Genomic DNA, 16203 nt, shown 5'->3' with positions numbered 1-16203 from the left:
TGTCCCTGTCTCCAGAGGTACTGCAAAGCCTGAATTGGTGGTTGATGCCTCACAGTTTGGAGAGAGGGAGATCCTTTCGGCCAGTGGTGTGAAAATTGGTAATCACCGATGCCAGCCTCTCAGGTTGGGGTGGGCTGTCCTGGTGGAGGCCACAGTGCAGGGAACATGGCTTCCAAGGGAAAGGGTTCTACCCATCAATGTGCTGGAACTTGGGGCAGTGAGACTGGCTCTGAGGTAATGGACATCCAGGCTTCAGGGTTAGCCTGTAAGGATGCAGTCCAACAATGCCACAGCATATATCAACCACCAGAGCGGTACCAGGAGTCCAGGGGCTCAGGAGGAGGAGAATTACATTCTGACCTGGGCAGAGAGATATGTTCCAAGTTTTTCAGCGGTGTTCATTTAAGGGGTGGAAAATTGGCAGGCAGATTCTCAGTTGCCGACGGTTGATTCCAGGAGAATCGGCTTTGTATCCCGACGTTTTCAAGGCAATCTGCCAGCAATGGGGTTGCCCAGACATAGATCTATTGGCATCCAGGTTCAACAGCAAGGTCGATCTTTTTGTGATTCCTTGGGACCAGTTTTCACTTATTTATGCCTTTCCTCCAATTCAGCTGCTGCCACATCTCTTACGCAGGATCTGGGAGGAGTCTATTTCGGTGATACTGATTGACTGGCCTTGTTGGCCTGGTCCGCGGACATAGTGAAGATGGCAGTAGACGGGCCATAGCCCCTGCCGTGTCGTTCAGACTTGCTGTCTCAGGGTCCTATATTGCACCCAGCCTTACGGCCGCTAAATTTGTCCGCGTGGCTATTAAAACCCAGATCCTAAAGGATAATGTAGTATCGGATTTGTCACCCCCATTATGTTGGGGGCTAGAAAGGTAGTCTCTCCTTGGGACCTGAACTTGGTTTTGGAGGTTTTGCAAAAGCCACCATATGAACATATTAGAGAGATTACACTGGTCCTCTTGACTTGTAAGGTTTAGTTTCTAATGGCAATCACTTCTGCAAGAGGGGTGTTAGAGCTGGCAGCTCTTTCTAGCAGAGAACCGTTTCTGGTTTTGAATCATGATAAGCTGGTGTTATGACCTCAACTTTTACCAAAGGCGGTTGCTAGTTTTCATCTCATTCAGGACATCGTTCTGTCTTCATTCTTTCCTAGGATTTAGTCAGCAAGAGAAAGATCTCTGCATACTGTGGATGTGGCGCTTGCGTTGTAAGGGTCTTCTTGAAGGTGCTGGCACAGGTCAGGAGGTCAGATGCCCTGTTTCTGCTGCCAGTGGGGCCTAGGAAGGGGCAGGCAGCATCCAAGGCGGCTATTTCACATCTGCCAATTGATCATTCAAGCCTGTGGTTTGAAAGGTAAGGTTCCACTAGTGGTGCACTGAAATGAAAATTCTGGTGCCGAAACAGATACCAAAAATTCAGACTGCATGTGGCTGAAAACCAAACCAAAATGTCTGCGTATGTGGGGGTGGGGAGGCTCAAATTATTTTTGTATTTTGTTTTTTCTACTTTCATGTATATTTCTATTTATTTTTTTAACTTATGATTTTATTGCTATCACATAGGGGGCCAATAGTCCCCTATGTGATAGCATATGAGTGACAGACCTTCTTTGTAGGGGCGAGGGGGTGGGGGGGCAGTGTGTGCAGGGAGGGGGCAGAAGAGGAGCAGTGTATACAGCGAGGGAGCAGTGTATACAGCAGGGCTCCCTCACTGGCTGTCACTATATGTCAGTGTTGGTTTTTAAATGCAATTGCCGGCTTTTTTTTAATTCACTATAGCTCAGAGAAAAACTTTGTTTCTTATAGCTCAGGGGAAAGAAACTAAAAATAAACTTTGTTTCTTTTAACTTGGGGAAAGTGACAGGTCATTCTCTGAACTATAGTGAAGAAAACAAAAATCTGGTAATTACATTAAAAAAACCTGCATGGACATATAGTGCTAGCCAGTCACTGTATACACTGCTCCACTCCTGCCTTTCTCCGCCGCCCCCCTCACATCTGCAGTACACGTAGTCCCCTGCATCGTCACCTGTATCGGCTAAATTTTTCCTATTGACAAAATGCTGATAGGGCTATTTTCGGCCTCTGTTTCAGTGCATTACTACGTTTCACCCTTTCAGGTGAAGGCACACTCTACCAGGAGTGTGGGGGTATCTTGGACAATCTAGTGTCAGTGGTTCAGGTTTTCAAGGCTGCTACATGGTCTTCGGTTCACACATCCACAAGGTTCTACCAGGTGGATGTCAGAGCTGCAGAGGATTCTGCCTTTGGCTGCAGTGTTTTACGGAAGGCTGGGTAGGTCCTGAGGGATTATTGATGGTGGCTATCATGGTGTCACCCTCCCCTTAAATTTCTTTTTTGCTTTGGGACATCCCACATAGTCATGAATAACCTGCTTTGTGTCCTGTGATGTATGATAAAGAAAACTGGATTTTTTACTGCATACTTACCTGTAAAATCCATTTCTTGGAGTACAGCCGGGGCCACCGGGCTTTAGAAGAGTGGCCTGTTGATGACTGGCCAAACAGCAGGAGGTAAGCAGTGACCGCGGCCTGGACAGAGCTAACACAGACCGCGGCCGCTGCTCACCTTCCGCTGTGCGGCTATGCCTAAAGCAGGACCGACAGGAGGAGTAGCAGAGAAGGCTCCAGTGAAGCGCAGGAAGCGGCTGCCGAGGACACACAGACATCTCCTCGGCTGGCCGCTGCACACAGCCACACTGAAGGGACAACAGCGGCCTCTCTCCTTCTGGCGGGCACACTGTGACAGGTCTGTAGCGGTGGTGGATTGGGCTGTCTCTTTGCTGGATGGGGATGTCTCTTTACTGGACTATCTCTTTGCTCAGTTGGGTCCAGCAAAGAGACAGCCCAGTCCAAGAAGGGACATTCCTCTCCAGCAAAGAGACATCCTGTCTCTTTGCTGGATGGGGATGTCTATTTTGCTGGATTAGGCCATCTCTTTGAATATATATGGGGCACTGTGATTAGATTTCTAGTAGCACTGCTCTGTAAAGGGGCACTGCAATCAATACATATTCATATTACAGTGCGGAGGACAGTCTCCGTGAATATTCCGTCACCAACTGCCCCCGCGAATGCCCTAGTACCCCCCAGTCTAAAATGCCTGGGCCTGCAGGTATGTAGAAAAAATCCAGTTGTACGCTTTTCTATTGTTAATAAATAATGGGTTTATGAGATTTGCAAATCGCTAATTAGAAATACAGAAGAGAGGTTCAGGAGCGTAGGACTTTGTGCATTATGAAGGAGATCTTGCTGAAGAATCTGCATATTATTCAGTTGTTTAACCTGACTTTAATCTGTTTTGTAAATAGAGATGACAGCGGAATATGCCTGCACAAGGAAACAGTTCAATAAGAAGTTGAGTGACTTTGAATTAATTCAGGTAAGAAGACAATAAGATTTCTGTGAGTAATCAGGAAACCACATTGAGAAGCATTGTTTTTGCATATATCTACAATACTATTTTCAATTCTAGAGAATTAAGAGGGATTGTGCTTTAGAGTTTGACCACCAAGGTGTATTTGTTTGCCAGTAGTTTTTCCAGAATACTCATTTCACGGTGCTTGGACTTCTAAACTCTTTATTGCTGTGTGTCTAGCTGGCTCAGCTAATGAGCAACCCAGAAGTTCAGATGACAACACTGCCAGTTATGACATGGAAATATGTTGTCAAGGAATGACTTGACAGCTTAGATGAGAACAAGGGAAATGAGTACATGAATAAAGAATTCTTCTAAAGCTCAACTTCAGCAAAATGTATTACCATTTTAAATAGACACCACTGAGGTGTCTATTTAAACAAAGACAAGATAACAAGATGCACATTATTCAGCTTTGTAATGTCTGGGCATTTGGCAATCCTGAAAGCAAGTGATACTCCAATTTCCATTCTCCCTCTTCACTCATTGTTGAAACAGGTGTCGGCCCAAGAATCCTATCTTCACTTACAGTTCCACTGCAAACCTCCCAAGAATTCTGCACACTGATAACATCACACTGCATTAAATTTTGTTCCACCAGACTGGCTTACTGGCAGTTTCCGCCTGTGGCAACACTTCTCTAACACATTTCAACCATATTGGGCTGAATCTTAGAGCTGAACATTTGTGCCGAACTGGGAATTTTAGTGGAGGATCTAATCACTGGTGTACTGGGTAGATATATAGATATAAGAAGGCAACATGTAATTCACCATACCCTTCAATTAACAAGTGACTGTCACTTTAACAAAAAAAAAAAATCAGACAAAGCTTGGCACTGCTTATTTGTGTCTCATGCCCTTTCGCCTCCCACACATTGCTATTGACCAAAAGGGGCAGTGCACCATAGTGATGGGGGCCAGTAAGAGAAGTAGCAGGTAAGTTTTAAATCTACAAAGACGTAACAGAGCTTTGCCAAATCAAATGGCTGGCATTTGGGCAGAGCAGAGAGACTAAAAACTGCTATATGTATATGCTGACAATTTTTATAGGTATAAAAAAAATAACTAAAAAGCTGTTATTCTCTAGGATAAATTTGCTCTCATGGCTAAGAAAGTCTATGTCATGGAAAGCATGGCTTACCTTACTGCTGGCATGATGGACAGGCCAGGGTTTCCAGATTGCTCTATGGAAGCTGCTATGGTTAAGGTAAAGTAATTCTTTTAATTTTATTATACAAATTCATATAATGCCTGGAATGCTGCTTTAGTTTACGGAGTACACCATGCGTATCATTTTTTAGACCCTGTTATATGTAAATCTGCAAATGGAAATTTTTTGGTTGGCCAGAATATTTGCATGTAAATCTGGTTGACATCATGAAATTCAGGCAGTTTTAGTTCATGAAGTATATAACACGGGTAGCTTTAATATGCAAATATTGATTTTACTTTATATACTAATTTGTCAGTGAGGCTGTCCATAATGAGGATGGTCCAGCTGTAATCCACAGAAAAAGGCAGAAGTCAACGGCAACTTTGGGAACTAAAGTTGTTTTTTGCATATTAAAGCTTCTGGGGTTAATAGCTTTTAGGGAGCTTTAGGGCTCCTTTGGACTGGGACCATTCTATTGTGGTATAGTATTGTATGTGCATTTTGCACCCCTTCATCTTTATTTTGATCTGCCAGTCTCTTACATCTGCGCCAGTAGTATAAGGGCTAGTTCAGAGGAATAATGATGAGTGGCAGGGGACAAGGAAATGAACGCTCCCATGAGTGTCGGATTTTGCAGGATATTCAGCCAGCGGTTGCTCTTCTCAACATGGTAAGCAGGAGAGGTGAGCACTCCTTGTCTTTTTTGCAGGAAGCATTTTATTTTGAAGATTTATTTTAGTAACCTTAAATGGTAATGTATTATGCATGCAGGGACCTCCTATGAGAGTTATGGCAACATTTTTTGTCCTGTACCGCCACACTGTCTGTTACAGTGGCAGTACAAAAAGACGTGTATAGAACCATTCGATTTTGTTATGTATTTTGCACTGCCAGAAGCCACTATTCTTTTCCACCTTCTAATCCCTTTTGGTTGGCAATATGTACAATAAATGGTGCTTACTAATGCGGGATGTGACTTGGCTAGTATGTGGATGGGGGGCATTGCTTTGTGTCAGAGGTGGGGCATAACAATATCTTTTCAAATATGCTGTAAAAGGTATGAAGGATATCATTTGCTCCATGCTGCAGTTACTGTTTAATAAGGTAAAGGCTTTTATTGTATCAGGTGTTCAGCTCTGAAGGTGCTTGGCAATGTGTCAATGAAGCCTTGCAGATTCTTGGAGGTCTGGGTTATATGAAGGATTATCCATATGAGCGTTATCTTCGAGACAGTCGTATTCTTCTCATCTTTGAGGCAAGTTTTCTATAAACCCCAACTGTTGCATCTATATATCTCAGGAACTGTAATTCTAGTCTTGTGTATTAGGAAAGAAAAAATGCTTTGTTTTAGATTTAAATATGTAATTGTAACATTTAGAAATGTTGGCCTCAAAGCACAAGTTGGGGTTTAACAAAAAACAAAACACCACCAGCCCTTCATCTTTAACTACCTAACGTAGATGGCCCCCACCAGGTGCTTACATTTTTTTTTTTAAATAAACCTAAATTTAAATGTTCATTAAATTCTAATTTAAATTTCAAATTGATTAAAGAGGTATAGCCAAAGCTATTTTGGCTGTACGTCTCCTATGGATGTCAGGAGTGCAGTTCTTGCAATCACTCTTTTTGACCCATTTTCGGCCAACAGCGGGCCGGTCCATATGGTCGGGATTCACCCAGAAGCCCGGACCGGCAGCTGGCTCAGCCTCTCAGTGATCTACCAAAAGACTGACAGTCACAGCTCTTGGCTCAGAGTGGAGGGGGAGAACTGAGTGATCAGTGATCTTTGATAGCTCAGTTCTCCCTGCAGAGCTGGTGGGGGACAGATGCAGCATTTGATCAATGCTGCATCCACCTAGGTGAGTATAATGGGGTTTTTTGTGTTTCTTTTTTTAAAGCCCATACTTCTCTTTTATAGCAGACTGCTTTATATACTGCTTTGTAGTATAGCATATGCAGCTCCTTTTTGCAACTTTTCAGAAAGCAAGAATATCTTTGCTTTATATTCACTCAAAAGTAATGTCTGTCCATTCAGCTATTCGTGCTAAAGATGTGCAGTAGGTCAGCACTTCAGTACAGACCAGACTTTAATTATATTATGAACGTTGATTATAAATTATACTTTGCCTAATTCAGTGTCTGATAAGAGTACGTCAAGTACTATACTGCTAATAACAGCTGGTTGATCAAATCTTAGGTTCACATTGACAGACGCTTCATCCTTTCTTCATAGATTATGTAGAAGTTACTTTACAGCTCATTGCATGTCAAAAGACATTCCAGTGCAAGATTTTATTTCAGTCCACAGATAATATAAACCTATTCGTTTGTCATGCAGTAAGATGATTTTAAATAAACTATATAGCCTATAATAAAACAGGTCACTTCAAAGTTTAGGGACTAGCACAGCTCCTGCAGATAGTGACATTATTCATTAGGAACACATAGGACTCATGAGATGGTTATAAAGCTGTGGAAACTGCCTCAATAAATCTGTGAATACAGTATGAAATCTAATGGCTTTATTAACAATGGAAGAGTCATTTAAACAGAAATAATTTATTGTGTGATAGATAAATTGCTGCTGCCAGTCTCCTCTTATTTGGAATAATATGCTATTCTTACACCGTATTCAAGGCTGTGCTGCTTAGTCAGTTTTGCAGTACTCCTCTGATCTTTAAGTTGTGTGAAGCTGAGAATGTGGCCATTTCTATATTTCCGTTCAGCTGTCCTAAACTTAGATCATTTTCCTGCTAGATCTGCTAAAACAACCCATCGCATTAGTGTTCAGGATCTTCAGGTTTAATTATGTTCAGTGCATTTGCTTGCCTGTCGACAGATTGCTTTTAACTCTTCACTGACAATCTGCCAGATAGCTTACTAATTATATTTGTAACCTTTGTAGAATACAAGATGAAGTTTTTTTTTTTTTTGTAAATGACTGGGACATTTAATGGATATTTAATTTTTTATTTTTTTTTTGTAGGGGACAAATGAAATTCTGCGGCTGTACATTGCTCTTACAGGGGTGCAACATGCAGGAAAAATATTGACCAGTAAAATAAAGTAAGTTCTTAATTTATAATTAATTATTGTTTAACATACTGCGTTTGCAGCAAGGATTAAAACACCCTGTGCAAGCAGCAAAAGAGTTAGACTAGTTTTGCCAGTCATATGTCCGGGAGAACCCCAGCGGAAGAGGTGCTGAATGTACACTTTTACCCCCTTCCTGCCCATGCCAATTTTCAGCTTTCAGCGCTGTCGCACTTTGAATGACAATTGCATGATCATGCAACGCTGGACCAAACAAAATTATCATTTATTTTTAGACAGATGGAGCTTTCTTTTGGTGGTATTTAATCACCACTGTTTTTTTTTTTTTTATATTGTTTGCTAAACAAACTAAAAAAGACTGAAAATTTTTGGGGGAAAAAAGTTTTTTTTCTTAGTTTTTGTTCTAAAATTTTGTAAATAAGTAATTTTTCTCCTTCAATGATGTGCAGTAATGAGGCTATAATGATGGGCACTGATGAGAACACTGGTAGGCATTGCCAAGCATCACTGATGGGCACTGATAGGCGGCACTGACTGGCACTGTTAGGCGGCACTGACTGGCACTGTTAGGCGGCACTGATTGGAACTGTTAGGCGGCACTGATTGGAACTGTTAGGCGGCACTGATAGGTGGTGCTGATGGGCGGCACAGAAAGGCAACACTGATGGGCACTGGTAGGCATTGGTATGTGGCATTGATGGGCACTGGTATGTGGCATTGATGGGCACTGACAGGTGGTACTGATGGGGCTGCACTGATCATCAGTGCCCTGATGATCAGTGTAGATGTCCCCTCTGAGGAATGCCGCTTACCGGCTCTCCTCACGCATAGCTGGGGAAGGAGCAAAGAGGCAAAAGGAGAGATTGCATCTCCCTAGCTAGGAAACAACAGCAACAAAAAAACCTGACAGGGGTTGTAACTTCTCACCTTTTAATAATTTTAGCTTTACATTGCAAGGTAAACACTGTACTAATAACTCAAAATATTTTCTCACTAAAAATACACTATATGTTCTCTTATACAGGAAACTAGGCTGTCATTGACAGCCTCTTTCTTAAAAGGCTAGATTCCACACTTTTATTATACTATGGGTTCAGCACTTAGTCACATACCTAGAACAATTAAGAGGACCAAGAGCTCTGATTTAACAAAACATTATATATCTTAATTGTACAGTACAGGAGAAATTACACAGCCCACAAAAAAAAATCAAAAATCATTTTTCTTGATGCCTTGCATTTTGGACCTGTTCTTATGGTTATTTGGGGCTCTGATTCAGAAAATTGCATTGGTTATACTGCATCAGCTCCAGTTTCATAGATATGGTCGAACTGCTATAACGTTTATGTCAGTTTTTAAAAAGATTTTGCTGATCAGCTTGTTCTTCTGTTGCTTAGTTTGTGTTTTTGCATACAAGTTAGGAGATATAGTGAGTGTTTACGTACTTCCAACTGTAATTTTACATCAGAAATATTAGATTCTAAACTGATAGTTATTAACTGTATTATAGCTATATAATATAGTAGGTGTGTGTATTGCCACTCATATAGTTTCATGTTTGTGGATTGAACACTGTAGAGGTTATGGCTACTTTTTAATGTGTTTATTTCATGCTACAAGGAGATTAAATAAAAACACTGCAGTAAAATTCCTGTTTTTTTTGACAGGCAACTAGAGTGAAGAGTGTATGCTGTGTTTCAAATATTAGAGCTGATAGGGAAAAATTGTTGCAGTTTTTGGAATTAGCAGGTAAAATATACCCAGGACAGGTCAAGGCACTTGTGTGTATTGGCCTGTGTTATTGATAGACCCTGGTTTATAGTCTCCTTCCTTCAGTTGATTGTATACTTGTAAAGCTTTCAAGGAATGTCCACTGGGTGCCTGCACTATAACCCTACCTTACTCTGTGAGTCATCAACTTTTTGCTAGTGTACTAACATAATGGGCCTCTTCTTCAGGGATAAATCACGCTTAGCTTTAACCACTTTATTTTATTTTTCTTTATTATTTTATATTTTTCAGACCATTCCTCCTTGCCATCTAATTGCCTAAATAGAAACAGTGCATCCGGATCAGTGCAACCTCTGTAAACTTTGGGAGCCATAGCCAGATCCCACTCTGTGGGGGCTGCCTGTAATGTTGCTTCAAGCACTTGTCGCTGCACAGGTGTTCACATTGGCACTTAGCCCTTAACTTGGCAGGTTTGTTGTCAGCCACGGTACTATACAGGTCCAGGGCTGTGGTCCATCATTATGGAACCCAGTCCCTGAAGACCCTTTTGGGGTCCCCAGGATGACTGCTAGACTTTAAATATAGTCTAGTGTTGTAGACAGGTAGTTCAGGGTCACCTTGTATGTGTTTAACCATTACTGTAAAAGACAGAGCCTATATTCCTATGATATTCAATACAGTATCAGCTTTTCAAATTTGGTTCTAGAACTCAATCACTCAGAGTTTAGTCTTGGGTGGATGACTGCGTGCATAACACAGGTTGCACATTTTACTGCCACCTCTGCCTAAAGCCATTATAAGATATTCAGGCACTTCCTCCCACCCTTTCGCCATGAGTTCTGCATCTGGGTTGCTGTGTTCTGCTTCAGGGCATGCTTACCCTATATTCCACATCTCTACTACTGTGTGAATACCCCACAGGGGATTTCCCTCAAACGTAGCTCAGGTGAAAGGGAGCCATTGCCAAACCTCAGTCAAACCTTTGCTCTGCTGAATGTCTGCACAACACTCAATTTATCTGTGTCACAATTCCTTCGACAAATTACATCCTTAATACAGTCACTATTGCTCTGAGTTCAAAAACGCCACCATGTGTGCCTTAGACGTGGCAGGAAGAGGACATTTCAGTAGTATTGGAGAAACTGCGAAAGATTTTTCTCCACTTAAGGTTTCCAGTATATTGAACAGGGAGTGAAGATATTCCTTCTTTCATGGATATTGGGGATAGAAAGTTTGAGATGATCCTAAAGGCTCTCTTTACACCTGCAGGTCCAGCCTTGAAGCCAGCTGTCACCTCAATTTTAGTAAGTAAAAATGCAGCTAACTGGACAAGGGCAATGAACAAGCAACGTAATAATTTTTTTAACAGGATCATGAATTAACAGGGAAATTACAGCAGCTACCATCTGCTCTGCTGTTTTGTGTGAATTCCCTAGGACAGGGGTGTCCAAACTTTTTTCAAAGAGGGCCAGATTGGATGAAGTGAACATGGTGGAGGGCCGAACATTTTTCCGAACATTCTTTGAACCATTACAATTAAATGCAAATAAATTATTTTATGCCAAGTTAATTGCAAACAACATACTTTTCATTTCATAACATTAAGATCAACTGACAGCTGAGTTTTCACAATGTATTGAAAATAAATTTGAAAAAAACTTACCTGCACTAATGTGAAGGGTGAAAAAGGTAGCTGGAGCTGAAGTCTCTGCTCGGCAGCCGGGAGGGGAAGAGAAACACACTTCACGCTGGAAGCCCGGCCCTGACGTCACCGTCCTCTGTCGCTCCCAGCGCGGTGCAGTCACGCATGCGCACTGCTCTCAAGCAGAAGACTGTCTTCCACAGAAGAGAGGGCCGTGCGACAGCCGCATTTACACAGACCAGGGAGAACGCGCCGCAGTCAGGCATGCGCACTGCCCTCTGCTCTCAAGCAGAAGACTGTCTGCCATAGAAGGGAGGGCCGTGGGAGGGCCACATTACACAGAGCAGGGAGGGCTGTTTGAGGGCCGTATTAAACTGACCCCCGGGCCGTAAATGGCCCGCGGGCCGGACTTTGGACATGCCTGCCCTAGGACATGTCATGAAACCGATTTCCAGAATGGCTTTAATCTCCATTCACATGCACAGAATCTTGTGACTGAAAGCCTGGACAGCTGAAGCTGCCTGTAAAAGTGCCTCACACCTATGCCTTTTCATAGAAATACATTTATTTGTAAAGTCACTTGACCAGTTCATCAAGGATATCACAGGAGGGAAGGTTTTACTCCCACAGCAGAAAACCCCAAAACCCCTCTACGCAGGAGCCTATACCTCGTCAAAACGCAGCTCACCTAACAGTTCTCCCTAGGCTTTAACTTCAAAACCCAGCAAGTCTTCCCAAAGGAAGGGCGCTGTTAGAAGCCTTCCATAACCTAATATCTGCTTATTAACATTACTAACATATGTATGAATGTGTTGGATCTTAATAGAATAGTTGAGTTGTTATATTTCTATTCTTATAGATTGGGAAAAGTAAGATAAACAGACTTTTATAGTCTATGTGAATACATATGTATGTGGATACATATCTTGTTTTTTTTCTGTATATTCTAGCAACATGTGGTAGTAATTAGTCATTAATTGGCTAGGAAGTTTTCCTCCCCCCATCTCTGTGGGTAGGAGCTAAAGTTCCACTAATTAGGATTGTAAGAATCCATTTCATACATGTTAAGCATACAAGATTTATATTGTAATATTTCTTGATTAGGATATTTATATACGATGTAATTTTTTGGGAGAGTGTATATATATATATATACAATACAATATATATATATATTGTGGGGTTAGCTCAGGTGGGGATCTCCTTCCCTGGGAAAAAGGCAGACCGCACAGCAGGCTTTTGTCAAAATCTGACTGGTTGTCAGTTTTATTTAAAAAGGTTTGCAGAAAATATCAAAATAAACAAAACATCAAAATAAACCCTTGCCATCCAGGCACTAACTAAACAGAAGACGTTTCCTATCTCAAAGGTGAAGGGCTTCTCCCTGTCACCAAAACAAAACAAAAGCAAACCTTTTCTTGTAGGTATAGTACACACACAGCTCTCTCAGAATACCTCTCTGAGTCCCAGGCCATGAGTGACCCCTTGCTCCAGCCCTGCCCTTTTTATATCACCTGTTGGTGGTCATCAGTGGAGCCCAAACTCTGGTCCGGACCCACCTGCTTAACTGTGGCCCCGAAAACCCGGAGTGGACTCCACCTAAACTGTCAGGTATGAGCATATGCGAGGTGACACATAGCGTCCCTCTATCACCTCACCGTTCATCCTGTCACATATCCCCCCCCTCTGCTCAAGCCCCTGCGGCTGAGCAACTGTCCCAACCAGGCAATGGACCCGGGAAAGGGCATCTACATTACTTTGCAGTTTCCCCGCTCTGTGTTCCACTGTGAATTTGAACACTTGCAGCGCGAGAAACCACCTTGTCACTCGACTGTTTTTCTCCTTATTATCACACATCCATTTGAGCGGGACATGATCAGTAACCAACTTCCTCACAGGAAATATTTCAGGGCCTCCAAGGCCCATTTGATGGCCAAACATTCCTTCTCCACAATGGCATAGTTTCTCTCATGTTTGTTGAGCTTTCTACTTAGGAAGACCACAGGGTGCTCCTCCCCTTCTCTGATTTGGGACAGGACAGCACCTAGTCCCACATCAGAGGCATCAGTCTGTACCACAAACACTGTTGTGAAATCTGGGGTCACAAGCACAGGTTGAGCACAGAGAGCTTGTTTCAGCCTTTGAAATGCGGTCTCCGCCTCAGGATTCCACTTAATCATAACCGACCCCCTACCTTTTGTCAGATCTGTCAGTGGGGCTGCAATGGTGGCAAAATTGGGGATAAACCGCCTGTAGTATCCCGTGATTCCAAGAAATGCCCGGACTTGCTTTTTATTTACAGGTTGGGGCCACTTTTGAATTGCCTCAATTTTATTGATCTGAGGCCTAATGAGAACTCGACCAATGATGTAGCCAAGATATTTGGCCTCCTCTAAGCCTATGGCACACTTTCTGGGGTTGGCGGTAAGACCTGCTTCCCGCAGTGAATCTATGACCGCTTGCAAGCGGGACAAATGAGACTCCCAGTCTGGACTGTGGATGACGACATCGTCCAAATAGGCAGCTGCATATTGGCGATATGGTCTCAACGTCTTGTCCATCATCCTTTGGAATGATGCAGGAGCCCCATGCAAACCAAACGGCATCCGCTTATACTGAAAGGACCCCTCGGGGGTGGAGAATGCCGTCTTTTCTTTTGCGGCTTCCGTTAAAGGAATCTGCCAATAGCCTTTGGTCAGATCTAAGGTGGTTATGTACCGAGCCGTTCCCAACCTGTCAATGAGCTCATCCACCCGAGGCATCGGGTACGCATCAAACTTAGACACACTGTTCAGTTTCCTGAAATCATTACAGAAACAAATTATTCCATCTGGTTTTGGGACCAACACTATGGGACTCGACCACTCACTGTGAGATTCCTCAATCACTCCCAACTCTAACATGTCCTTTATTTCCTTTGCCACCGCTTCCCGCCTGGCCTCGGGTATTCTATAGGGCTTGACGTTTACGCGGACCCCGGGCTGGGTAACTATGTCATGCTGTATGACCGTCGTCAGTCCAGGTAGGTGAGAGAAGAAATCTCCATTTTTCCTCACAAACTCTTTAACATCATTTTGTTGGGCTACTGACAAGGTTTCCGTTATAGGTACCTGAGGGACCACGGGAACCACGTCCTTTTGGGGGCTTGGTACTGCCAACAAACTTTCCCTGTCTTTCCAAGGTTTTAAGAGATTAACATGATAGATTTGTTCGGGTTTCCTTTTCCCTTGCTGGTAAAATTTATAATTTACTTCCCCCACTTTCTCCCTAATTTCAAAGGCAGCGGATCTGCAGATTCCTTCTTTAATTCTAACAGGTGTTGGGCCACCTGCTTAAGGAGCTCTCGGTCTGCTTGTTGGGCTTCATGTTGTGCCTGTTGGGCTTCATGTTGTGCCTGTTGGGCTTCATGTTGTGCCTGTTGGGCCTCCGCAAACTGGCGATTTGTCTCCCGTTGTACTGCATTGGCCTGCAGCAAGGCTCTTATTATTTCCTCCATCTTCCCACTTGTTCAGGAAGTTGCCCGCCAAATCCACCATATGTGGGGTTAGCTCAGGTGGGGGATCTCCTTCCCTGGGAAAAAGGCAGACCGCACAGCAGGCTTTTGTCAAAATCTGACTGGTTGTCAGTTTTATTTAAAAGGTTTGCAGAAAATATCAAAATAAACAAAACATCAAAATAAACCCTTGCCATCCAGGCACTAACTAAACAGAAGACGTTTCCTATCTCAAAGGTGAAGGGCTTCTCCCTGTCACCAAAAGAAAACAAAAGCAAACCTTTTCTTGTAGGTATAGTACACACACAGCTCTCTCTGAGTCCCAGGCCACTAGCGACCCCTTGCTCCAGCCCTGCCCTTTTTATATCACCTGTTGGTGGTCATCAGTGGAGCCCAAACTCTGGTCCGGACCCACCTGCTTAACTGTGGCCCCGAAAACCCGGAGTGGACTCCACCTAAACTGTCAGGTATGAGCATATGCGAGGTGACACATAGCGTCCCTCTATCACCTCGCCGTTCATCCTGTCACAATATATAATATGTAATATTATATTTGTAACACATCCCCTTCCCGCTGACTGATGGAATGTTAGTGAAGTCCTTATTAGGGGTCCCAAGGATTACATTTCAGACTCTGGCCTAGGGGAGGGGGAGTAAGACGGAAGGTTTGTTCAATACATCTGTCCCCAGATATTATTGTGGGACTATAAGAAACAGAAAGGAAAACCAGCCCACTTTTAGGAGAAGGTGGGGGCTGAATTGCTCCTTATGGAGCAGAACAAAGACTTTTTAGTAGGACGTTTTCATGAAGCTTGGAGGAGATTGCAAGCTGGGCCAAGGAGCCCACAGACTCACACCACACACAATTATACACAATTTGTATCTCAAGAACATAAGTATATCTTTTGGACATTATCTAACATTATCTGTATTCCAACATTTTATTTAAAATTTTATGCAATATTATTATTAAATTCATTTTTGAGTTTATGCAAGAGCTGGAAGGACTTTATATTTTGGACTTTTCTCACCAATACAAGTTAACAAAATATCGAGACAATTCGTTATTTTACAGGAGCCCTCCATCCTAAGAGTGACGGGACATCTGTTACAGTTTGCCTCTGTCAGGGTCTAACCAGTGGTTTTAAAGGGGTACAAAATAGAGTTCAGTACTCTACTCGCTTGCTGCTTTCTTTTCTCAAGTTGACCAAAAAATAACGAAGGACAGTCAAATTTGCCAAATACCCTGAACCATCTCTTCCCAGGGAGTATCTGTGCTAGCACCTCCACAAGACAGGTTCAAAGTATATTATTTAAACCTGTTCACTGTACCAAAGCCCAACAAGGTATGTGTCCTATTCTGGAATTATAACACCTTAATAACCACCTTCAAATTCCAACATTTTTCTTGGAATTTGCAAGGCCAGTAATTGACTCTATGAGCCAAGGGGAATGCATGGCATCTGTAGACATCCATGATGCCTGTCTACTTATTCCCATTTATCTACCTTATCAGCACTTTCTGTGGTTCGCAGTGGCAACCAATCACTTCCAATTTATTGCACTGCCTTTTGGCCTATTCTCTGCTCCCAGAGTTTTCTTGCCCTTCTCAGAACTCAAGGCATCTAGGTCACAGGCTATCTAGACAACCTTCTCCTTAAGAACTCCTCTCCCCTTCA

At 42.8% G+C, this 16203-nt stretch overlaps 1 protein-coding gene across 1 annotated transcript in view; it reads left to right on the top strand.

Moving 5' to 3' along the window:
• ACAD9 (acyl-CoA dehydrogenase family member 9) overlaps positions 1 to 16203 on the top strand; it is a 129962-nt gene that overhangs the window by 92648 nt on the left and 21111 nt on the right. Inside the window, exons 10-13 of the mRNA XM_089678730.1 lie at positions 3343 to 3413; positions 4539 to 4658; positions 5731 to 5859; positions 7591 to 7670. Coding sequence (XP_089534856.1) covers positions 3343 to 3413; positions 4539 to 4658; positions 5731 to 5859; positions 7591 to 7670 — 400 coding nt within the window. The remainder of the gene's footprint in view (positions 1 to 3342; positions 3414 to 4538; positions 4659 to 5730; positions 5860 to 7590; positions 7671 to 16203) is intronic.

Source organism: Staurois parvus, unplaced genomic scaffold (assembly GCF_062004578.1).
Source record: "Staurois parvus isolate SC_StPar_1 unplaced genomic scaffold, SC_StPar_1.0 ptg000209l, whole genome shotgun sequence".
Classification (NCBI taxonomy): domain Eukaryota; kingdom Metazoa; phylum Chordata; class Amphibia; order Anura; family Ranidae; genus Staurois; species Staurois parvus.
Note: the sequence above shows the minus strand (reverse complement) of the source record. Positions and strands in the feature narration are given on the sequence as shown.